This window comes from Salminus brasiliensis, chromosome 12, assembly GCF_030463535.1.
Source record: "Salminus brasiliensis chromosome 12, fSalBra1.hap2, whole genome shotgun sequence".
Classification (NCBI taxonomy): Eukaryota; Metazoa; Chordata; class Actinopteri; order Characiformes; family Bryconidae; genus Salminus; species Salminus brasiliensis.
The window spans coordinates 8,835,168-8,860,730 of NC_132889.1; the positions used below are offsets into that span (position 1 = coordinate 8,835,168).

At 42.0% G+C, this 25,563-nt stretch overlaps 1 protein-coding gene across 2 annotated transcripts; it reads left to right on the forward strand.

Annotated features, from left to right (window-relative positions):
• The first annotated feature begins 708 nt into the window (after positions 1 to 708).
• Positions 709 to 23,873, forward strand: pdgfab (platelet-derived growth factor alpha polypeptide b). 2 transcript variants are annotated; one of them, XR_011980694.1, is made up of 7 exons: positions 709 to 1,359; positions 1,859 to 1,964; positions 9,274 to 9,393; positions 11,877 to 12,067; positions 17,844 to 17,973; positions 18,445 to 18,581; positions 20,741 to 23,873. XR_011980694.1 is itself a non-coding variant. In XM_072693698.1 (6 exons), the coding sequence occupies exons 1-6, from the start codon at positions 1,300 to 1,302 to the stop codon at positions 20,752 to 20,754; spliced, it is 621 nt and encodes a 206-aa protein (XP_072549799.1). In that variant the 5' UTR covers positions 709 to 1,299; the 3' UTR covers positions 20,755 to 23,873. The 2 variants fall into 2 exon arrangements, 1 of the variants encoding a protein (XP_072549799.1); XM_072693698.1 differs by lacking the exon at positions 18,445 to 18,581.
• Positions 23,874 to 25,563: the final 1,690 nt, after the last annotated feature.

Genomic DNA, 25,563 nt, shown 5'->3' on the forward strand with positions numbered 1-25,563 from the left:
GCGCAGACTCAGACTGAGTAATGCTGCTGTACTAGAAAATGCTTCTTTGGCTGTGTACTGTAGCAGAATGTGATTGGTGCTGTAGTTAAAAAGAGTATTGAAGGGTGCAGGTCATAGAAAACTGAAAAAGGCCACACAATCCATATACAGGTTTCTAATAAAGTGGCCAGTGATTGAAAGCACAAGGTAGGTGTTTCTAATAAAGTGGCCATTGAGTTGAATCACAAGGTAGGTGTTTCTAATAAAGTGGCCAGTGACTAAACGCACAGGGTGGGTGTTTCTAATAAGTTGAAGCACAAGGTAGGTGTTTCTAATAAAGTGGCCAGTGACTGAAAGCACAAGGTAGGGGTTTCTAATAAAGTGACCACTGAGTTGAAGCACAAGGTAGGGGTTTCTAATAAAGTGGCCAGTGACTGAAAGCACAAGGTAGGTGTTTCTAATAAAGTGGCCAGTGAGAGAAAGCACAAGGTAGGTGTTTCTTAGAATGTGAATAAAATGTTAAGCGCGCACTGATTTAGTTCTACTCGCAGACGCACCGTGTGTGAGAGCGCGCGCGCGCGCGTAAAGTAGGCAGGGTTATATTTCGCATTCAGCGACCAACCAACCAGCTCCGTGCTGGAGCGCGCGGGGGGAGGCGCGTGCCTGAGCGCTCGGAGCGCTATATGCAGCGGTGCGCGCTGTACTCCTCACTCAGCGCGCGGAGTAGGACAGAGCCTTTCTGCAGGAAAGCACGCATTCCTGCCTCCACACTTTGGAGAAAAACTCCGCGAGCTTGATCAGCTTTCATCTTCTGTGTGCGTCTGTGTGTGTGCGCGCTTTTCCCTCCTCCTCGGACACGAGCCTGGGAATTCAACTGCTTCTCTGAGGATATCTGAGAATGTTCTTCTGGCCTTTCCAAAGGTTTAAAGTTTAATTTAAACCTGAATTGAATTATTATTTATTTGCATGTAATATCAAACGTTGCGGCCAGTTAAGCTGTGCACGTGGCTTCTCTGAGGATTGTGCACGCGCTCTGCTGGGAACGGTCATGTCGCTCTCGCGCCCGGTCACTTATGTTGTGAGAGGGGACGCTGGAAGTTCACAGTGACCACAGCGCGAGCGTTTCAGCGGCCAGATACACCCCCTCTATTCCAGCCACCTACCCTTCTCTTCTTCCTCGCCCTACTTTCCCTCCTTCCCCGGCTGTGTCCGAGGGATGGTGGTGGATCCATCGATTTCAGGCTCAGGAGCCCCGCAGCACGCGCCGCTCCTCCACGCGCCGTCCTTCTGCGTTTCGGGGTGGACACAGATTGAGGGGAGATGAAGACCGCTCTGTGCTGCTGCCTGCTCTTAACCTGCCTCAGGATAAGCACTGCTGAGGTAACACGCGTGCACGCACAAACACTTTGAGGGTAGTGGGGGTGTACTGGGGGCTCATTTAGTATAGTTTAGTAAAGTGGCACTTTAGAAAAATGCAGGAGGAACAGCAAGAGCTGCAGATATCCCACACTGGTTTAGTATAACTGGTTCTCAAACATCTCGTACCAGACGTGCATTTGGTAACCATTCAGTTTTTTGCGTAAAAGCGCAGCAAACCTATAGACTCTGAACGCCGCTGTCCACCGCAATTCGGTGGTGCGTCAGCGTGAGCAGTTTAAGGTGGCAGTATAAAGTTTAAATGTAAGTCTTACTGTACTTTAAAGAGCACAGCAACAAGTGCAGCAAGTGCGTAACGCGTGCCTAAGTGCCACTAAAAACTAGCTCGCGGTGGAAAATCGCCACAACGCACCGTCATTTAAGGGAATGCAGCAAGATCTTCCCAAACTACTGAAACTAATTCACGTCTTCTGTTGCGAATCCACCTTCCATCTGGCTGTAGGAGCTGGGGATTCCTCAGGATCTGATGGACAGACTGGCTCACAGCGAAATCCACAGCATCAGCGACCTCCAGCGGCTGCTAGACTTACACTCCGGACACTCTGCAGGTACAGCTCTACTTTTTATGGCCGCTTTCCCTTTGTGAACTTTGCTCAAAAAGCAAGTGAGGTGGTGCATTCATCACGCTTTGTTATTGCATGCTGTGTTTTTAGCTGGGTTTGCCAAAAGCTAACGTGTAGAAACAGATTGCCTTAGAGGGGGCACAGAGAAACGGCTCGCTCCACAAACTTTTCCCACAACTTTGAAGTCACATGAGCTCAAAAAGAGAAAAGCAGAAAATAGTGTTCTGTGTATGATCTGCTAAAAGATTAGGAATTTGCCTTTTGGATATTTGTTTTGGGATTTTTACCCATTTTGTGCATAAAAATGGTGCTTAAGTGTTAAGTTCAAATATAAAAACACTTCATGTGTAAATACATTTAAATCCATTTTGGACCCTGTTTGTTGTTTGCCACTCTAGGCCTGGTGCGTTTTCCCTCACATTTTTAGTTGTATATCACCGTATGACCCAGAGAGAGAGAGAGAGAGAGAGAGAGAGAGAGAGTGTGTGTGTGTGTGTGTGTGTGTGTGTGTGGGCTGATTCACATTTTGCTCACTATGAGTTAAACATTCTCTCTATGAAGGACAGACAAAACTAGACAAAACAGACTCAGTTCCCTTGTCGGGGAGGGGGGTAGTTAAAATGCTGATTTGGTGAAAATTGGAAGTGTGTATTGAACTGAGACTCAACACATACTCCAACAGATGGACGGTGCAAGTTGAGCTCTTTCCCCTTTTTCCCAGCATTATTTCAGTTCATAGTGAGGTCAGTGTGAGTCATTAGTCCTTATTTGACGCTGATGATACGCAACTGATGGATATAAAGGGGAAGTGTGAAATGTCCAAACTTTCTGTAAGATATGTTTCTGTATAAGACGTGTTTAATGCTTCTAAAGGGTTCTTTAGAAAGTTATTATTAGTCAAAAACAAACCCTTCCATGTAAAATCACTCTAGATATGTTCATGTTTCATTTTATTTTGCATAAAATTAGAAAATGAAAATAGCTGGAATTCCCTAAAGACGTAAACCTTGAAAAAGCATGGTGTTAGAAAAAGCATGGTGTTAGAAAAGCAAGGTGTTAGCACTAGCAAGAACAGTAGAAACATACTAAAAGCTCCAATAATGATCAGGGGCTCAGTTTGGGGCCCTGAAGTTAACAGCTGGTTACAAATCCTGCTCCTAGAAATTCCAGTTCATGCTACTTCCCAAAGGTTTTTCTTTGTCATTTAACCTCTCTGTCTCTCTCTGGATAATGTTACAGAGTGCAGAGGCACTAGATCGTATATTCACTGGAGCTTGTATTTGGACAGACTGTTGCTATATATCAAACATGTTGTCCTCTGTGATAAGAACACTTTGTGTTTCCATAGAAACTCAAGTGATATTCATAGTTGTAGTTATAGCTCTAAGGTACACCCTAAAAAAAAAGGTTAGTATTTACTTCACACAGATGAATATAGATTGGCATGTTTGGCATGCTGGCCCTGCTAACTTAAAAAGAATAGCTTCACTTTCATCCCCCTGTCCAGAGGCATTTGTCCAGAGTGCAGGTCAGGCATGCTAACCGTCCCTCTAGAGAGTTGACCGGTGCACAGTCAGGGTGTTTATAATCGAATTAAAATGCTTCTGGTGGGCTGTTGGGTGGGACAGCAGTAGGAATTGGTGACAGTTATGAAGTGATTATTATTAGCCCAGCCTAAAATCGGCCTGTCTGCTGCACTGTTTCTTAGCTAAGTGAGCTGATGCCAGAGACAGGCCGTTTTCAGCCCTTTTTTTGCGGCATGCTAAAGTGGACTGTGCGGATAAATGGCAGGTGTGTGTGTGTGTGCGTGTGCATGTGTGTAAGACGAACCTGACATTCCAGTAGCATTCAGAAGCATTTAGCATCATTACTGTATATATACCTATAATTTGGGCATTCAAATTATCAAATTACATTCAGTCTTCATTAACCCCCCCACCTTGCATAATTCCATTGTAAACATCAGGGCAAATTTTGGAGACAGCGTGGTGCCATAGCCACTTTTAAACCAACCACCAGATGCCTTCAATGCCACTGGGGTGATGTAACACACCTGATGTAACACACCTGTCTGTGTGGATATAGCTGCTGTGTTGGCTTGGCAGAAGAAACAGAATTAGACTACAGGACTTTTGTGACCGCTCCTTTGGCCTGCCCGCAGACCTTTTGACTATTGAATCCCCTTGGGCCTTTAGGGTTCAGCTAGGGATAATAGCCACGGAGTTAGGATGAGCCTACAATGGTCTACATAGAGATGCTACAATAGAAAAGTCTTGACAGACAATTGAAATGCAAATGGTTCTGTTGTATGTTGGGCTCGTTGCTAGCTGGCTAGGCTACCACAAGTTACACTCTTTTAGGGGATAAAGCCTCATATCTGAGAGCTCAAAGTCGAGTGAATGGCCTTAAGACAAACTTAACAGTTGATATCGACTGTGTTCTGGTAGATGCTGATCCGTGGCATATAATTGAACTAGGGTTGGTTTAGCTAGCCTGCACTGTGTACATGGGAGCCATGTAGAGATCAAGGATGCTTATTTTTTAGATGGAAGTGCAGTGTTTTCAGGCACACTTAGCAGAATGGTTCACCTGGGTTTGCTTGCTCTTCCTTATATTTTGAAGGACTTTTGCTCAGTTTGCAACTAGCATAAGCCTGTTTTCATCAGTCTTCAGTCAGAGCTCCCTCAGTGCCCCCACCCTGTGGCCATTTTAAATGCACATGGGTGAATGAGCTTATTTGGCCATGTGCTAGATAGACACAGAGCAATATTTTGACATATGGTAACCCTAGGTACAATGCCATCCCTAACTTAAAGAACTGTGTGGCTAACACAGAACCATTAAGGAACCTTTATTATGTGAGTGTAGATCCCCATTTTAGAATCAGGCATCTCACATACCAAAAAAGCAGTGTCCAGCCAAGCATTTGCCAGTACATCACCATAAAAAGTGATAATTATTTTTTCAGCCCTGTTAAAATGCTTTGCCCCGATGATCAAAGTGAGTGCTACCCTGTGTCAGGTCTAAGTGTCAAGCGCATAAAAAAATCAATAGCTTGCTTTAGGACTTTGTAAGTAGGGGAGATACACACACACATCATCTGAAATCCAAAATAAGATAATTATGATATTTACATATATTATGGGAGTGTAGAACATTGGTGCTGGCCACAGAGTTGAACATGTTCCCAGGTTCAGAACTGGTGTCCTCAGCATTTTTTACTTACTCCAAAGTTCATGCAATCTGTTCCAAATGAGTTTATGAGTTTATAATCATCGAAACTTCACACCTGCTTATGGCCCCCTAAATGAGTGATTATTCCTGCCTGTATCAGTGATGAACTTTTATACTGCCTGCTGCCACAGTCATCACGCCAGTCTCGGAGGCAGTAACAACAAATTTGCCTTTAGCTCATTGAGCTAATCGTTTCAATACTGCTTAGATGGAACTAAGGTGAGGTGGTTAAGACTAGGGATGCACCGATATGGGAATTCTGGGCCAGTACTGAAGTCTGATATTTTCCACATACAATGCTGATATCAATACACACATTTTATATAAAATTATATACAATCTATATACAAATATATAATTGATTGCTATAGCCTACATTGTGGCTATTCCTTAAGAACAGTTCCCAGGAGCATTGCGAATTCTTCTCCCTTCTTAGAATTCTTAGATTTACTAGGATTTTTAGAGGTCCAAGCACTGAAAAAAGATCAGATAATCTATTAAAAATGGCATTATTTGTTATAATAATAAACATTACAGAAGGCAAAACCAGTAATTGCAAACACTAAACCAACTGCAGAGATGGTGCTTGACTCCTACCCTTGATCAACTACCTCACAGATCCTCTCCTTGGTGTTAGCTGTGTGGTTTGCATTCAGATCAGGAGGTTCTGGGTTTATCCTCAAGTCTGTAATCATGGCCAAAAAGGTGATCTGTATGAAATCCCTAATGAACAAACAAACATGAATGGAGATAAAGCTCAGACTAGCTACCATTTATCTTCAGAATGGCCCATACTAGCATGAAAGGCTTGACTTTTATTACCTTATTACTTTTAGCTTAGCTGAATTTGAATGTAGCCTACACATGCTGCACTTCTTATGTCTGTAGGCCTACATCTGTGACATAATATACAATATAAATTCTAGTGCAGTGGTATTGAGATCTAGTCATGAAAGGCCAAAGTCCAGCACAGTCTGGTGATTTCTCTATTCAACCTGGTAATTAACTAATGACTTGAACTGGGTGTGAGATCTGAGATTCTTAACTAGTCATTTTCCCCTTTTTCTGGTGTTCGTGCATAGTTACAATAGCTATTTTGGCAGTAGATCAGCTAGTGGAATTCCATTCCATGTTCTACACAATTTTCTATAACTATATAAAAGATGTGTCATCCTTGTTGGATGCACTATGATTTGTAGGTTTCTGAGCGAGCAGGCATTTCCTTGCTCATCACTGACTCATGTCGTCATTGTAAACAAAGGGATTAAAGGGTTAAAAGAAGGGGAAGCTAGCCCTGAAGCTAATCACTGGGAGACGGCACTGAAAGCCTTAGTGATGGAGGAGCCTCCTGCCGTTTGGAGATCGTAGTCCTTTACATTCTGTTCACAACAGACCACCACACTACAATGCAGCACGACGAGCCCAGCCCCCGTCCCTCGTCCCCCCATCCCTCTCACTCTACCACTCTATCCATCTCAGTCTGTCCACCTCTCACTACCACCTTGCTTTTTTTCCCCCTCAATGAAAAGAATACAGCAAAGAGGCAGCAGGGTGCCGAGTTGCAGGAGAAAGCAGAAGTCATTCTGGAAGGAAACGCTTTCTGTTCTCGGCTCTGCTTCATTCACGTTGTGTCTCAGAGGGAGGGGGCTTCTGGGACAGCCACAGAAAGAGAAAGAAAGACAGGGGGGATGGTTAAGCAAACTCTGCAGATGACCCGTAAGGATAGGCGTCTGTAAAGGTACTAATGCTAAAACCTAGGGGTCAAGGCCAATTCACACCACTGAAGTGCGTTTCTAGTCCATCTGACAAAACTATTACACATCAATTTAAGTAAGAAGAAGAAGTCTATTTTTTGCTTAAGGCACACCTGCATGCTCTGAGTTTAACAGCCAAGTCACTACTTTCACATTTCGTTGACCACATGGTTGTGTTTTCAATACCCATGTCCATTAAGCAGCCATTGTTGGACTGTTGAGCAAAGGCCTTCGAGTGGGTGCCATATCATGGCTGATTTTCTGCTCTGAACCTGGCTTTCCAAGCTGGGATACATATATAAATATACTTGACATTTAAGTTCACCTATGACCAAGAACCAAGTTACCTTTCTAACAGACAGTAAAAATGTATACATTTATTACCTCTTTATTTATGAACCTGTTTTTTCAATCTCACACAAAGTCGCACTGTCCTTATTGTTGGATGCACTGTGATTGCTTATGAGTGAGCATGGGCTTATTTTCATTGCTCATCAATATTCCTAACATGAACATGATTAAGCTTTTTTTCATGCTGGGTGAGCTGATAATACAACATTTAAGATACCTGACATATGACAAGGTTCTAAAATTCATATGTTGAGCTTGGACGTGGCTGCAAGCAGAAATCATGCCTGTACAAAAAGCTGTCTGTATGGTATGGTGTACATTTTAGGACATCCTCAGACCACAAGGTCAGGTCTCAGAAGTCAGACTAAACAGTATCGTGTCTCATGAGAAAAATCATGTGTAAGCTCATACATTTGGCTAAGTGAGCCGTTTCGAGCGGTCTGAAGCCAAAGGGTTTTAGGGAAGAAGCTAAGTGGCCTCAGATGGTAAAGTTTGTAATTACGTTTGTGATTCCGTTCTTTATTACTAGCAGAATTATAGTTAGATGGTGAATTGCAAGCTGGCAGTGTACTTAAACCACAGACTAGTTGCAGAAGCAGCTTATGCAAGTAAATCCAATTGTATTTCATCTTTAACTCATCTGATTCTGTGCAAGGGACTACTTCAAAATTACTGAAAGTACTTACTGACATATAAAAGACACTATCATAAGGTGTTATGTGGGATATGGTAACATGAGACATCTGTAACTTAATCTGAGAGCATATGGTATCTCCCATGGCATGATTTCATAGTCAACAGTCAATAGTGACATATCTAGAACTCCTAGAAGGTCTAGAGTGACCTTGATTCATCTGTCACTTTCTAAATACACTTTCAGTCCAGCTTCTAAAAGCTTAACCAAGTGGAGAGATGGCTGGCTGGGCTGTTACCAAGAGTAACTGAACATAGATTTTTTATTTATAAAAAATAAACCAGAAATTACAGACATTCTTGAAAATCATTAGACCTTCTGTCAAGGCTTTGAAGGCCCAGTGGGTTCCCTATTTGTGACTTCCAGTCATGATTCCTTCCACTTCTGAACATTCTGTTTCTTGGTATTTCGTCTGGGCTGTGTGTATAGCAAGCAAGTAGGGGGAGGCTGTCCTTCAGAATAATCAATGAATGGGGGAACGCTTTTGTGGACGTGGTGCTTTTGTTTACTGCCGGAAAATGGATCTCGTCTCTATGGAGACAGAACGTGGCGTTGTTGAGGAGTGCTTGGTGCCGTGAAGCTGCCCTCACAGCAACCTCCGGATCGAGTGCAGTTATGCTCAGAAGTCACATGGCTCAGCCTGAGTTTTGTTTGAGTGTCTGTGGTTTCTCACTGGTGTGTTATGTGAGGAATTCTTATCATGAATTGGTTATAAAAGCTACAGCAACTCTGAAAGACGAAGTTGAACTGCATGACTCACGTCTTTCTAGCACAATGTCAGTGTCTACAAGGAAGCAGGTCAGATCTTTGGCCATAGCGGTCACCGTCTGCTCTAGAAAGTGGTTGTTTGTGCCTAAGTGACACGTAAAGACGTATAATCGCCCTGTAGTCTAAAGGCTAGCTCGGTCACTGCTTGCTGCCATGTGGTGGAATGACATCAGCGTTCCTCAGCCCAAGGTAATCGAGGGTAGTTAATTTCCAATTAAGCCGGTGACTAAAGCAGCCATTGTTTGTTGTGGAAAGAGCTTGTAAAAGCTTTAAATGGGAACTTTAATGGGAAATTACTGGGTGCTTTTGGTGCAGCCACTTACCACAGAGTAATTTAGGCTTCATTAAGCCTCAGGGAGTTAGTGAGCGCTTTGAAAAAAGGCTCGTTGTAGACGCGGCGGTGACTTGCCTTTGGGGCGAGGGTGATTTATTTACTTTTTTTCCCTTTTTAACTCAACATGGAAGTAACATGGGTGACTTGTGTTTTGATGAGGTTCGGGAAATGAAGTGATGGAGCACTCCAAACAGAAGCACCACCAGAAAGGCCACTCGCACCACCATGGCTACGAGCTCAAGAGCAACCAGGTGCACCGCCGACGCAAGAGGAGCATTGGTAAGTGTGGATTAGCAAGTGGGTGTTTTGTGTGGAAAATGTGCAGTAATACACCACAGACTATATATACTTACAGTATATAGACTTAATGTGATAGTGATATATTCACTATAGATGAATAGGGTACAGTCTAAATGTATAAATGCTTATACAACTGTCTAAGGTCACATAAAAAAAAATATATATATATATATATAAAATTATATATATGTAATATACTACTTTTATACAACATTACTACAAGTATTTTATATATTAAAAACTTTAAAAGTTGTAAACTTTTTTATGCTTGTTATATTTACTAGGCTTTGGATGCTTTAAGAATATTGTTTATCATTATTATCATCATTATTATTATTTATTTATTTATCTGTTTTAATTACTAACTAATTCACACGGTAGTTTAATGTAGCCAAGTCAGAACACAATTTCAAAATTGTTCATCAGCTGTTAACAATATTTAGAAAATTGATTTGAAATACATACCATTTGTGTGGGTGATAGTCAGTAAAAAGGAAACTTTTGTTAGTTTTACTGAGATCGTACAAAAAGTGATATGTTGGCAGTTGGACATGAGTAGACATTAATTTTATTTGACATAAAAATCATCATTTCAATTATCGTGGTCATATATACTGCTGAGTTAGAAATTCGAATGCAAAATGTGTATTGTGACATCTGAAACTAAATTCCATGGTTGACAAAGAAGCAAATCTGACACTGCATTTTGAACTTGAGAATGTTAGACTGAATTAAGTGTATTAAATGCTCATGAAGGACTACCTTTCTGCAGGTTTGATCCTCAGCCCATCAAGTCAATCAAGGGCTTCTGAAAGCAGTAATTAGTTGGATCAGGTTGGGTGGATTAGGGTTGAATCCAAAGTTTGTGGTAAGGTTACTCTCAGAAGCAGGGTTGGAGGCTACCTACTAAAAATCATCTGGATAACTTTCAGACAGAAGCCTTCAAACCTAATCCAAACAAAATTTCTCAACCCATGGAAGGCAATAAGTTATTTTTAAAGTAAATCTAAAAAAATTTGCGAATTCAAATAGCAAAATCCGAGGTCCGTACCATGCATCCGCTCCAAGGATGCCTTTGAAGTAACACAAGGCTCATTGGAAAGCACAATCTTCTCAGTCAGCTTGCTTGGCGCTAATTACCTCAGTGTTTATTTCCCACTAGTAGAAAAATAGTCTCGCTTTGATTCAGGGAAATGCACGAAGTAGATCTGCCAGGCGGCTCTGCGATTGGCCATGCTGCACTGCTTGGTTTACACAGGGTGTAAAAGTACCCCTGAGCGAAGAAATTCCTGGCATTCAGAGTTCATGTCGCAGCTCGCTGAGCTAAGCGTTTAGACTAGCTGGTACAACGTAGAGCCAGAAACATAAAACGACACTCATGCACTTCCTGACTTGCTCTGTAGCCCATTTATGTGTGTACGCTTATGCCCATCATCAGAAAGATGCACTGTTTGATCCTAAGATTAGTTGCTATGTTTTATATCTGTTGCACTCAATGGGCCCCAATGTCTGGCTTTGAGCTGTGAGGCAGGCACTGTGCTCGCTAACTTATTTTAGAATGGCCACAGGGTAAATATGGAGGCTCGCGCATCATATTAATAGCCTTCCTTTATGTCTACCCTCACTTACTCGTGGGGGCTTGTTGGCTTAGGCTACTCTCTAGCTAAGAGAGTAAGGGAGTTTGATAAAGGAGGAGTGCGTTTGGCTCAGAGCTAGCACAGCAGCTCCAAATGAACAGAGAATCCTTCCAGAACCAACATAAGCTGACCCATAAACCATATTTAAGTTGCTGTATGAAAGAAGTCAGGTGAGGCTTCATAGTTCAGAGTTGAAACACTCCGAATGTACTTTGTGTACTTCAGTCGCACACGTATCAGCATTTTGTTCCTGGGTTAAAATCCAATGGCACATGCTTTGATAGATGTCGCGATGACTTGCGTCCAGGGTTTATAAGTTTACAGAGGCCTAGTTTTTGGGAGTGCTTAAGAGAATATAGCCTAATGTTGCTAATAAACACTAAAAGTCAATAGTCACCTATTATTTATTTATTTTGGGGGGCTAATGCATGTCCCTTTACGTGCCCCTCTTTGCTATCAATCCACTCACCCTGCATCCAGGTCTTCAATAAGGTGGTTTAGAACATATTATGAAGCTACATGGTGACATTAGGTCACAAGTCATATGAAGTCAACCTTATAGTAGACCAGGTTGTGATTTGAGCAGACTGGGTCATTTATTTATAGAAAGGGGTTATTTGGGTTACTTCTAATGTTTCTGAGCTTCATTAGCCTTGTATCTCCAGTGCTAAACCAAAATCTGAACACAGAACATGCCTAATTGGCTAATTAAGCACATCTGTGATAAGTGAGAAATGATGGGGCACTGCAGGGCCAGGATCAGGATAACACAGTCATTTTCAGTTTCTTAAACGTGTCCCTTCTCCCCCTTCTTTTGCGCCACAGTAGAGGAGGCTGTGCCGGCAGTGTGTAAAACACGAACGGTGATCTACGAGATCCCACGGAGTCAAGTGGATCCGACAGCCGCCAACTTCCTCATCTGGCCCCCCTGCGTGGAGGTGAAGCGCTGCACAGGCTGTTGCAACACCAGCAACATGCGCTGCCACGCCTCAAAAAAACACCACCGCACAGTTAAGGTACGTAGACCTTGACACATACATTCACACACACACACACACACACACACACACACACACACACACACAAATACCACTGGTGTACTGCAGTTGTTCCAATAAACCTTACATGTGTATTCTTCCATTCTTGTACATGGGTTGTCCCCATGCAACCCTCAGCTCAGTTCCGAGAAAGCTATAGGGTCTCTCCCTCAGCTCCACTTTCCTCTCATTTGGACCAGCTCCAGATCACTCAGTTCAAAGCCAGAGGGACACACAGTTAGCCTATACTTCAACACTTACTGCAGGCAGACCATCATCTGCACACCAGGAAAAAAGCTATGGGTGTAGGTTGGCATTCCTCCATCCTGGTTAGGATTAGGGTTCTGATGATTTGTAGCTTAATTGGTTTACTAAGCTAGTTGAGCAAAACCTCTGTCTATAAAGATGTTACACTAGCAGCCTAGACTAGCATAGGCCTAAGTATCCTATCATGACAATTAGTTAGCTAGCTAGCTGAAATTTAAGTTGACTGGTTCTGAATCTCTACTCGTGTTTGAGCTTATATCTATGTATTTAAAGGCAGTAGGTGTGTCAACCTAGTTAGCTAAGTGCTAACACTTAACTAACTAACTAGTTTAAATTAGGACAAAAATAATGGCTAAAATTTAATCAAGCTATGAAAGTGTTATGGTTGTGGCTAACTCTTAGATGGCTAGCTAGGTTAAATTCTTATCATAACCCTGAGGAAGCTTCTTTTGCAGTTTATTATTTTATTATTTGTTTTGTATTTATAAATTGTATATTTGTCATTATTTAACATAGTTAGCTACATGTTATATAACTAGTTTGACAACAATACTAACTAAATGAATAGACCTTCAGAAGGTTGCACCTCAGTATGAATGTGTGGGCAGAAAGTAAAAGGATAGAAAGGCGAGGAAATGCAGGGAAAAGACGAAGAGATGAGACAGAAGTGTTGCGGTGAACTGTCAGTGTCTTGTGGCTCCAGAGCCACCTTTCACTGTTTGTGTTTCAACCTCCATAAATCCCTTGCGTGAGCCAGGGCTGAGGTATGAGTGTGGGTCTGTTTGTGTCTGTGTGTTGTAAGTCACTTTTTGGCATTAGTCCCAGTGTTCAGTCTGACACAGAGCAGAAGCCTCAGTGCCTCTGGTGAGTGTGTGTGTGTTGTGAGGGCTACTGTTGGGGACACATCAACGGCTGAAGTATTCCAAAGCGTTTGCTGGAATTTCGACACAGGGGGCGTGTTTTTATCTGGATTGTGCAATGTGTCGACCAAGGATGAGGCAGAATGGGAGAAGAGTGGGGACCCATTCACACTAGTAGTGTTTTTAGGCCAAGTATCGTCCCAATCATGCAAGAAGTCTCAACATAGCAACTTTACAGGAGAAGCAAAAACACCTTAACTTTTAATGGAGGTCAGTGTAAAAAGATTATATTCCAGGTGAGTGGATTTTTGATCCAATGACAGATTCAAATTATGGCAGTATGTGAAGAATGGCCAAAAAAAAAAAAGCTGACAGGCCCAACCGAGTTTTTATGGGTGAGGTACAGGGACCTGAGAGGTTTCTGGAATGGAGCAGGTACACACACAGGTGCAGTGTGCTGCATGGAACATTGTCTCTTGCCAAGTTTCCCCATTTTTTTCCTTTTTTCCCTCTTCTTCTTTTCCTCCCTATCCTTTTATACACCCTCTTCCTCTCCAGGTTTAGCTGAATGGTTCGGTTCAGAGTATTAACTCGTTTCCAGTGGTTTAGAAAAGCTTCATTAAAAGGGCTTAAACCGCTTGGTTCATCTTGCTCACTTCTGTTCACTTGTTTTTGGCGATGGGGGGAAACATCCCATGTGTTTCTTTCCAGAGACAGTGCTATATATTGAGCCAAGGTACTTTATGCATTTATTTATATATTTATCTTGCTTATGCCCTCTTTCCCCCTCCACTCTGCTAAAAGAGGAGCAGGCCTGCACAGGCTGCTGCTGTTCTGAGCAGGAATATGAAAAAAAAGAAAACCTCACAGCCAGTGTAAATAGGCTTGGCTGCACTGTGTGTGTGTGTGTGTGTGTGTGTGTGTGTGTGTGTGTGTGTATGCGTGTGCTGGGCAGGGTTGCTGTACTTTGGTTTATTGCAGCGATAAGCTTGTCTCAAAGGAGAGGCCAGCAGCTGGGTGTGGAACGCAGTTCACAAACGGAGATTTATTCAACTTTACCTTTAATACTGAAAATGTACATTTTATTAACCCTGAAACTGATGTTATTAAGTGTCACAGTGTTGCAGTGTCATGTCGTAGTAGATTAACAGTGTCACTGTATAACAGTAACAGTAATAACAGAGAGATGTGTACTATGTAATGGTATAACTGTTACATTTTAAGAGTCTACTAAAAGTATAAGTGTAACAGTGTAGCACAGCAAGAGATAAATGGCGTAATAGTATGTAATTGTAACATTATAATATAATAGTATAACAGGGTAACAATGTAACAGTCTAATGGTGTAACAGTATAAAAGTGTGACAGTGTAGCACGGCAGGAGAAAACCAGTGTAATGGTATAACAGTACAATGGTGTTAAAGTATAATAGTGTAACAGTATAATAGTGTGACAGTGTAACAGTATAATGGTGTAACAGTAGCACTGTTTACAGAATAACTGTAATGGTATTTTCATTGTGACATATGTGAACATATGAGTCGATCATATAGGTGCAACAGTGTAACAGTATAGAGGTGTAACAGTATAATAGTGTAACAGTGTGGCACGGCAAGACAAAAAAAAAGTGTGCTTGTATTTCATTGTAACATTCTAACACTACAACAGTGTAACGGTAGCTCATCACTTGTTTCTTCTAATTCTGACTTTCATAAATCGCACTTCAGTGTCTTTCATACGTTCCTTTTTCAGCTCTACTGAAACTGGAATTATTGTAATTGCATTCTTTTTGTCTTTGTTCTCCGCCTAGCCTCCCCATCCCGCATGAACAGCAGGCTTATCTCACTTTAATTGTTTAATTTTTTCTTTCTTTCTCCTGTATATTTATTTCCCGTCCCCTCCGGCGATAAGCAATTGCTCTCATGTCTGTAATTATAGTGTTTTTTTGGGACTCATTCTCAGCTTATCAGATTAGTTGTGCTGCCAAATTGTCTGTATATGCATGCATGTACATGTATGTCTGTGTGCACATATAGGGAGTTTTGTGATTATAAGTGTGTTATTTAACTGCAGAGAAACGATATCTTAAAATCTTTCATGTCCACGTTTGAAGTACTGAGAGTTCTCTCAGAGCGCCAGATTAGAGTTTATTATTTTAGCGGTGTTCTGCAGTAAGCCTCTGCATGAAGCTGCTTAATATCTGAGTCTTCTCCCCCAATCCTCCACACTGCAGGAGCTGAAAGAGTTTGTGTCAGCCTGCCGCTTCTCTGCATGTCAACCCCCTCCTTCCAGTTGCCATGACAATCAACCTTGACCAAGCCCAACTTTTCAGTTTCTTTCTTCTTCAGTTTAGCACATTCACTCAAAGACAGACAGACTGTCAGACAGACTGACAGAATGGTTAAAACAGTGATTGGCAGACATGCTGATAGACAGACTGACTAACACACTTACACATGGACTACAACCAATTAGTTGCTAACAACGCCCATTACCCATCAGGGATAACATGTCAACCACCTAGCAATGCCAAAGCAACCACTTTGCAACCAATCTACAACTTTATAGCAACCTGTTTGGGATATTCTAGCAACCATGTAGTACTTCCTTTATTCAACCACTTTACAGCACCTTACCAACCATCTGAGACACCTTAGCAGCCGCATGGTAACACTGTAGTAATCACCAGGAATACCATAACAACTGCAAATGTACAACCTAGAAGTCACTAAGAAGTTGGAGCCACTTAAGCTGTGCAACTATCCTGTGCATTTCCTGAAGGAAAGCCAGAACATAGCACGGAACGGTAGAACATAGTACGAAACAGTAGAGCATAGTACAGGACATTAGAACATAGTACGGAACATTAGAACATAGTACGGGACACTAGAACATAGTGCAAAACATTAGAACATAGTACGGAACATCCCTTAATTGATGCATAGCTAAGGTCTCTGTGTGTCTGTCACTCTAAGCAGTACCTTTAGTGCCTCTGAAGTCTAATTTGCTCGCTGACAGATTAAATATCGCTGTGTTTATTTTCTTTTATCCCGATGCCGGTCCCACTCTTGATTTCCCACTGCACACCTTCAGGCCTGTTTTCTTTGGACCAAGAAACAAAAAGAGCTCCCCCACTTCCCACACACACACACACACACACACACCACACCATAATTCGTCTCTCTCTCTCTAACTGTGTCTTCGTGGGGAATTCCCAATCCCAGCCGACCATGGACAATAGTCTTCACAGTGCGGGTGGAAAAGGGGGTGTAAGGGGGGTGTTGGAGGGCACACTGGTGGATTGGTGGGGACGGGACGGTGTGAAGCACTTGGCTGTGTGTGTGTGTGCTTGCATGGATTGTGCTGTCCGGTGCAGGGCTTTGGCTTTAAACAGAGGGTTAGCACTCAGTGATTTATAAATAGCACCCCAGGGGCCTCCTGCAGAGTGGGGGGCTTTTTATGGTGAGAAATGGAGTGTGTGTGTGTGTGTGTGTGTGTCAAAGAGAGAGAGAGAGTTATACACTGGGGTTTCCCGCTGCAGGGCTGTGAAATCAACTGCCGGTTAAATTAAATGTCAGAATAAATACCACAGGGCAGTTCCATTGCTGGACTCCGGAGACGTTCCTGACCGGATTGGTTAGTGTCCAGACTGGCTTTGCAAAATCAGCAATCCTTGAAACGGCTGAGAAATCAGAGACTCAGACGAAGGGAGCAGGAGGAAGCAGGAGAACAAAATGCAGCACAGTGTTTGCAAAGAGGGCAGGGCGTCCACAGCACTGTGTGTGTGTGTGAGAGAGAGTGAGAAAGAGTGTGTCCCCTGGTGTCTCTCAGATGGAGCGCTCGAATGTTTGGTCTGCGCACACACACTAAGGCTGGAGAGTGTCTTGTTAAGGGACTGGAGGTTCAGTGTAGGGCAGTTTTGTTGGCATGAGTGTTGAGTTCAATGTTGCCAAAACATTAGAACATCAGCGCTAACAGCAACTACTACTGTTTGACGAAAACATAAATAATATAGATATAATAACTAGGAAAGTTACATAACTAGAATGATTGAGCTCCCATGCTGTTGCTAGGCTGTTGCTATGTGGTCAGTAGGGTGATTTTTTTTACTGCAAGGTGGTCGCTGTGGTGTTGCTAAATTGTTTCTAGATGGTTTGCTAGGTGGTTCTTATAGTGTTACTAGGTGGTTGTTATGGTATCCCATGTGGCTGCTATGGTGTTGAAAAGTGGTACCTCGGTGGTTGATATCATGTTGCTATTTGGTTGCTATGGCATTCCAGGCATTTACATGGTGTCCTAGGTGGATGCCAATATGTTGTTAAGTAACACAATGGCAGACACAATCCCCATTTGCTTTGGACACAGATGGAATTTGACTTCCACCTTTAACCATTCGTGCAGTGAACACACACACACACACACAAACACTAGTGAGCAAGCACACACACAGTGGACAAGTGAGCACACATGCACAGAGCGGTGGGCAGGGGAGCAGAGAGGGTTAAGGGCCTTGCTAAGGGGCCCAAAAGTGGCAGCTTGGTGAACTCACCAAGTGTGAAACTCACAACCCTGCCATTGCTCTCTTTCTCTCTCTCTCTCTCTCTCTCTCTCTCTCTCTCTCTCTCTAGGTGGCGAAGGTAGAGTTTGCCTCTCGCAAGAAGCCTAAGTTGAAGGAGGTGTTAGTGCGGTTAGAAGATCATCTGGAGTGTGTGTGTGTGTCACAGCACCATGTGACGGAACATGTGGAAGCAGACACAGGTAAAAACACACACACACTGTATGGCCTGATATCTGAACGATCTGACTTCTGCTGCCAGCCTGCCCTCAGAGGGAATGTATGTGTGTATGAATAGTGTATGATGTGAGTTAGTGTGTGTGTTTTCTGTGCTCTCTTCACACTTTCAGAAAGGAAAGTGTGTGCTGATGTGCTAAAGTGGCTGGAATATTTACAGGCTGCTCCGCTTCAGAGGCTACAACTAACAAACTTTCTGTCTTTCTTTCTCTTTCCTTTTTATCCCCCCCTTTTTCTTTTCTTTCCCGTTTTTTTGTCCGTAAAATTCTGTAAAAAAAACAAAACAAATATTTTCCAAAATGTTTTTTTTTGGGTTTACCACTTTCTTTCTTCCTTCATTACTTCACCTCCTCCTTGCTCCCCCATACTAACTGCCCCCCCCCCCCGCTTCCATCTAACTGCCCCCCTCCACCTCTTTCACACATCTATGTTTCCAGGCCCCGTTAAGGTCAAAGGTAAAAAACGGAAAAACAGAAAAAAAACAGTGGCATCCCATCTCAGCAAGGATTTATTGGTGACGTAATAAAAACGGCAAGCGTTCCCTAAAGTCCAGCGGATCTGTGCCTACTGCAAGGTAGGACTGTAGAACCACTGCCCCACCCGCCGACCGGCTGACACGGGCCAATCAGGGGAAAGATGGGCAGCCAGTCATGACCGTGCCTCACCCAGTGGCAGAGCAGATTGACTGTGCTTTGGCTTTGGCTTGGCTGCACGATTGCGCTTCAGCATGTTCACTCACACTTGCTTGTACGAGCCTAATGCGTAATGCATGCTTACTTTGTGGGGGTAATGTTTGTGTGTGTGTGTGTGGCTATACTATGCTTTGATGTACTGAATTTTATCTTTTTGTGATTTTTCTTTCATCATTTTATCTTAAAGTGTGTAAATGTGCTGTTGTTTTTTTATAACCCAAAAAGAACTTCTTTAAAATGTTGCAGATTAGCATCCAATATAGATACAGTATATAGTACGTAACCCTGAACCTTACCTTTGCCAGTATTAATAATTATATTAAAATATGGAAGTTATGCACATGATTTTTTCTTACTTTTACCCAATGAAACTTGTGTAGCATTCAATTATTAATCCTAATGCAGAAGCTATTGTCAATTATTTAGTAACCATTTGGTCTAGCATATCTTGTGGGGTCCCACAGGGTTTGATTTTGGGGCCTATTTAATTATAAATATATAAGTGTTGTTACACATGGTTTGAGGAGTCAAAGAAGGTGTAAAGCTTGGAGGTTTTATTTAGCTGACAGCTCCTAATTACGATTGCTGACATGTCTCAGGCCTGATTTGATAATCAAGTGTTTACATCACACTCTTTAATTTCATAAAGGTGAGGGAAATGTAGTTATCTGGGATATGGGACCTTTAATCCAGACCCATTTAGCAAAATGCAGTTTGATCTTTACTGTTATAAACATCCTTTCAGGGTAAACAGAGCCTGGCCAAAGTCCCAATCAGAAATCTAAGGCCAGTTTTTGTTACTGCAACGACAGAGGCGCTCTAACAGGCCTGCTATTAAAAAGCACAATAGCACATTCATCATGCTCTGTGTTCGTGCACTCAGCAGTGTTTAGGCTGGTAACTAGGCCACTGCGGCATAAACTTTGCAGCCTGGCTCGGCAGTAACTTCAAACAGAACTGGCAGTTAAGACTGTTGATTTAATGTGTTGCCTTCTATAGTCCCCCTCACCAGCCCCTCTGTGTCCAACTGACTGTGAGTTGATTGTGTGCTGATTGTAATTCAGTGTTTATGATAATGATGATATTAAGATCATTTCTTTTTGCTTTCTTGAATAAAATAATTTCTTAAGCCAGACGTATGCTACACAAACACTCTATAGTCCAAAAATCACTGTTATATTGTAAAGGAAGGCAAAATGGTGATGGATGAACTGTGGATATCGGTCTGCTGTGCAGTCTATACTGTTTGGAGAGCTGGAGAAGCATTTTACTGCACACTTGCAGCTGATTTTAATTTGTAAACCTTTTCAATGCACTGGCTGAATTGGCAGAGTTCAACAAGCAGCTCCTCCATCTCTTCACCTTATCGCCTCTAGACTAACTCTGTGTGCTATTACCTTACACTCACTCCGGCATTTCAGTGGGTTCAGGAGATGTTGAGAAAAATCTTGCTGTGATATTAAATACACATTTTTAAAATGCAAGAAACAGAAGGTGCCAAAAGCTGCCTTTATTAAGTACTTTAAGTTGTTTTTGACTTATAAATAGTAAGTGTATTGTTTGGTGTGGGGGGAGGGGGGCAGGCATGTAGAGTAGCACTGCTATCGTTTAGGCTCAGCACAGCAGAAACAGCAGTATGTAACTCGTCAGTCATATTTGTGCAAGTTCCTGTAATATTACTCTACCGCCTCAGTTCACATGCTTCCTTCACTTTCATGGATGGTTCTGTATCTCTCAGCTTGTTAAAACTCATTTAAAAAGCATGTCCTTCAGGTGTGACACTATGGCCCAAAGGTCATGAGTTCGAATCCAGAGCCATGCTGCCTTGCCATAAGCAGCCAGGAGTCCGAGAGACACCTCTTATTAGACTTCTCATCTCTGAAGTAGACATCCTGAAATGCAGAATCGTGTGAGAATTGTGTAGCTTACCCCTGGCTTAACATGCATTTTCACTGATTGATGTAGTGCTAACTCTGCATGACTTTTTTCATTGTGGTACTATTTGTACTGGTGCTCAATTTTCTCTCATCTTCTCTCCTAGTGGACGTGAGGTGAAAGCAGGCCAGAAGAGGGACTGTAGAGACGGAGGGGCTAATGCAACGTCACCGTGCTCTGCCATCACTGTGGCCTTGACCTCTGCCAACCTACCCCACTGCGACCGTCATTACTAAAAAAAAAAAAAACTGTAACCTGAGATTTAAAACACCAGCCCAACACCAAAGGTGCTTTCTACCCCACCCAAAGCAGTAAACTCCGTCGAACACTGAAGAGCACAACAGTGATGATGCTGATGATGATAATGATGATGATGATGATGATACACTGGCTGAAAGGGACGACGGACTGTTTATTTAGGACTCAAAGCGTGAGGAGAAAGCCTTTGGAGAAGCTACATTTTGGAGTACTGAACTTTGGAGGACCTGTGAACCTTGTCACATTAGTAAGGCTTCGATCCACTCAAGGACATCTACAGGAGCCCTGATGGGACGGATGTGTCATTTTTGGGATTATTTGGATTGATGAGGCTCAGCATGATGAACCCCTGAGAAAGACTGTAAGGGAGCCACATTCAGTGCTGAGTGAGGTGTTCCCGAGAGTAAAGCCTGGTATTAAAAGGGAATTTGGGGGGACACTGCTTTGCTGGACATCCTTTCAGCTGCTTTCGGGCAGATTGAGCTGCCCTACAACTTCTCCATTCTGTAGTATCTTAACTGCTCCTTCAGGAACTACGGCTGCCAGTCTGAACTTTGTAGCCCAGGAGGACAAGTCTTTTATGCAGTAATTACTTCAGAATAAACTATTTATAGACTCTCTTTCTCTCACTATCTCTCTCTCTCTCTCCTGCTCTTTCTCTCCTAGCACAAGAAAAATAACAAAACAAACCAATGTAATATCCACATAAGTTATCTTCTCAATTGCCAGCATTACCAATGTCATTAACTGTCCATGAATGCTTTTTGATGATGTTGCTTATTATATAACAGCATATGCTCAATCTCAGAACTAGCATATTAGCTGACAAAAGTGTGTGTGGTGGGAAGAACAGGTGTGAAGAGACCTAAAAGGAAAGATGCTTTATTTTTGTTAAGAAAATATATTGTCCTTATGTATATTCCAGCAGGAAGTATGTTTTTATTTCATCATTTTTTGGTTCTTGTTGTATGCTAACTAAAGCTCTGAGCTGAAAGACACTAACTAGCCTACCAGCCACTGAGATGGCTAGCAGCCGACGAGAGTGAATTGTACTGTTGTTGGGCAAAACGGACAATATTTGGCCCGAGAGAAACTGATCTTTGGACATTTAGACTTCAATGTTGTCTTTTCTCTCTTTAACACTCTGACACCGCATATTGTGCTTTAAATGCTGGTTCGCTAGTCAACCAGACTTAGCATGGTGTTTACCCAGCAAAACCAGCACTACACCTGCATAAACCCAGCATAAACCAGCAAGACCACCATATGTTGTGTTTGGAAGCTGGTATGCTAGTCAATTGGACTGATAATTCTGGATGAATAAACCATAGCATCAACCATCATAAACCAGCATAGACCAACATAAACTGGCTTGGACTAGGTCTAATCTTTTTTTTTTCCTCAGCAAAGCTGTATCTTCAGCTAAGATAATAAGCTAAAGTGCTCTATGATCAAACCTATAATTACATTTAAACATTGCTACTACGATCAAAATATAAAAGGCAATGCAAACATATGTACACATACAGTCTCTAGTCACACACTGGCCCTGAAGTAGCCTATTAGCCAACAGTTTTCCTGCCCTCAGTACTGTTCTGTTTGTTAGCATTTTAGGTGGGTTTCTACAGTGTAAATGAATGTTTGAGACAGATAATTTAGCACACACTGATTTACACATGATAATCAACATTCAAGACTTCCCCACACGCTCATATCAGTTTGAGGTTTCTCAATAAACTGAGAAATTCTGGAATTCGTCTGGTGTTTTCCAGGAAAATGAGCTACCACTGACTTTTTCAGTGCTATTTTTAACACGTGGTCGTTAACCTGGAGTCCCTAAAGGACCATTCCGTTATTGTAATATCTTGGAGGGGTGGGGGAACATGCAAACACGGCTGTACACTTCAGCTGTAAAATCTACAGGTCACAGACACAGCTGTTCATTAGCCAGAGCAAAAAATACCTTACAATTATTATAATAACTTTATTATGTAACTCTGGCCTGCTAATAGCAAGCTAAGAGCTACCAAACTAGCAACATCAAAAAAAGACAGTACACAATACAAGTCAATACACCATGATTCTAAAGCAAAGCTTATTGCCGGGCAAACAAAAAATGCATGACTAGCTCATCCCAGGTGATGCCACAGCCGTACGTCACTGTGGATTCAAGAGAACATAATTGGGTGGAAAGGATGATCTTCCCCATCACTTAGTGTGATGCTAGCCAACAAGGGTTTCTGTAAGCTAATGCAGCTGAACTGTGCATTAGCATTTTCCTCCAAACACATCGAACCGCACAGCGATGTTGCATTTGTGGCAGTTTGATGCGATGGCTGTGTACATGTCTCGGAGGAAGCGCCTCTCCCAGCTTGGTAACACTGTGTGGTATGGAGAGCTACTTTGTCAAGAACATGTTAAAAACAATACTGAAATTAGACTCTACTTCTTCAAGCAACCTGCCAAATGTCCTTTCCTTTTCCCCTCCCCTTTCTGTTGTTCTAATAAAAAAAAAAAAAACAACAACGAGGCCATGTAGAGCTCCTCATCCCCTTGGCGCAGTACTACAGAAGGTAAAGGAAAGTTTGAACACAAGGTGTGTAGTTTGTACAGAGTGTACTGGGTGTTCTAAAGGGATTCCTGCTGCTGTTTTTTTTTGTATTAATGGCTCCAACATTTCACTGAATATTAGAGGTCTACAATTATGTAATTGGTGCTATATTTATAATGCAAGTTAGTAATGTGTTATAGCCAACCTTCACCCTAGCCATTCATATAAACTTTTTTTTTTTTACTTTTTTTTTTAGGTTTATATATAGAACAGGGACCATTGTTCAAGGAGTAAACAGTACATATTATCACTGAGCTTTCAGTTTTCATTTCTATGCCTTTGATTGGATAAAATAACAATGACTATAATTTATATATTTATGGTTTCAGTAATAAAATACATTTCTGCTCATTAAACTTTATATAAAAGATTAATTGGTGATGTTCTTCTTCATACAGTTGACATTATATATGCTGTATCTATATACCAGATGTCCTTTGGACGATATAGTGTAGCAGCCATGTCTAGGTAGAGTCTATATCTAGATTCTCCTTAGATATAAAAAAGGTAAAGGTGCAAGCATTTGTCACTGTTTAATGTTCAGCAAAATGTGTCCTCCGCATTTGACCCATCCGTGGTGGTAAACACACACACACACACACACACACACACACACACACACACACACACACTCTAGGGTATTTAAACCCACAACCCTTTCATCAATAGCCCGAAGCTCTAACAGCTAAGCCAACACTGCCCCATAGCAGCAGCAGATATGGCTGTTGCACTATATTGGCAAAAATATTGGGACACCTGCTAATTTATTTTTTCTTACAAAAACAAGGGTATTAAATGAAGAGTTCTCTAGCTCCCCAACTCATCCCAAAAATAAAAGGTAAAGGTGCACATATTTGTCACTGTACAGCGAAATGTGTCCTCCGCATTTAACCCATCTGTGGTAGTAAACACACGCACACACTAGTGAACTAGGGGCAGTGAGTACACACACACCCAGAGCGGTGGGCAGCCAACTCCAGCGCCCGGGGAGCAGAGAGGGTAAAGGGCCTTGCTCAAGGGCTCAACAGTGGCAGCTTGCCAAACCCAGGAATCGAACCAACAACCCTGTTATCGATCGCCCAGAGCTCTAACCACTGAGCCACCACTGGTGCTACAGTGCTAGGGGGCTTTACACCCAACTAGCCTTCATCTGATAGGAAGAATGGACAAAGGAGGACAAACATTTTTTCAAGCTCATTGTAAGATTTTTTTCAGACATCAGAGCTGTGTGATTCACGTTGTCATATGATTACACTCACAACAGTTGCAATCAAATCAAACGGTTCAACAACAATCTGATTTAGAGGTGGGCAATATGACAATATTTTATCATATTGTGATACATTTTGGAATCGTGATACACAATCTACTTTTCTAAGCATATCAGGGATATGGTCAGCACTTAAAGAAGATGCACGTTTCATTACAAACAGTAAACAGTGTAATTAATCTGTCACTACCAATGTATTTTGTCTGCAATCATGTGTATTGTGATAATTATTGTGAAAGTGGCTGTGATATAATATTTTACCATATCTTCCAGCCCATTCTTGCCAGAAATGTTTAATTTTAGAAAATTTTGCGACAAGGGAAGTGTTTAATATCCACTGGAGAAGCTGTGATAACTGCACTAGGATACTAAATACAGTGTGCAGCAGTGGCCAAAAACCTTTTTTCCAACATGAGGCAATATCTGCCTGGAATAACACAAAGACGTGAATGTGGACTGGACTAAAATTATCGGCATCGCTAGATTCAATGAAAAATAGTAGGTAATTCAGATAGGTAGGTAGGTAATTAATACCAGTATGCAGTAATAATGTTGTCCACTGAAAAACTGAAAATGTATATTTTCTATCTGATCAACTATTATACTGTACACTAAATAATAGTCTACAGTCCACAGTTTAGTGTTCAGTTTCTCCTGTCCAAACTATTGTCTGTTTGTACTGTGGTCTTCTTCTTCCCCATGTTAAATTTAGCACTGTGTTCTGGAGGAACTGTTTTTAGTTCATAACCATGCGTGAACTCATGGCCGTGGTAAGAAGGAATGACTTTTG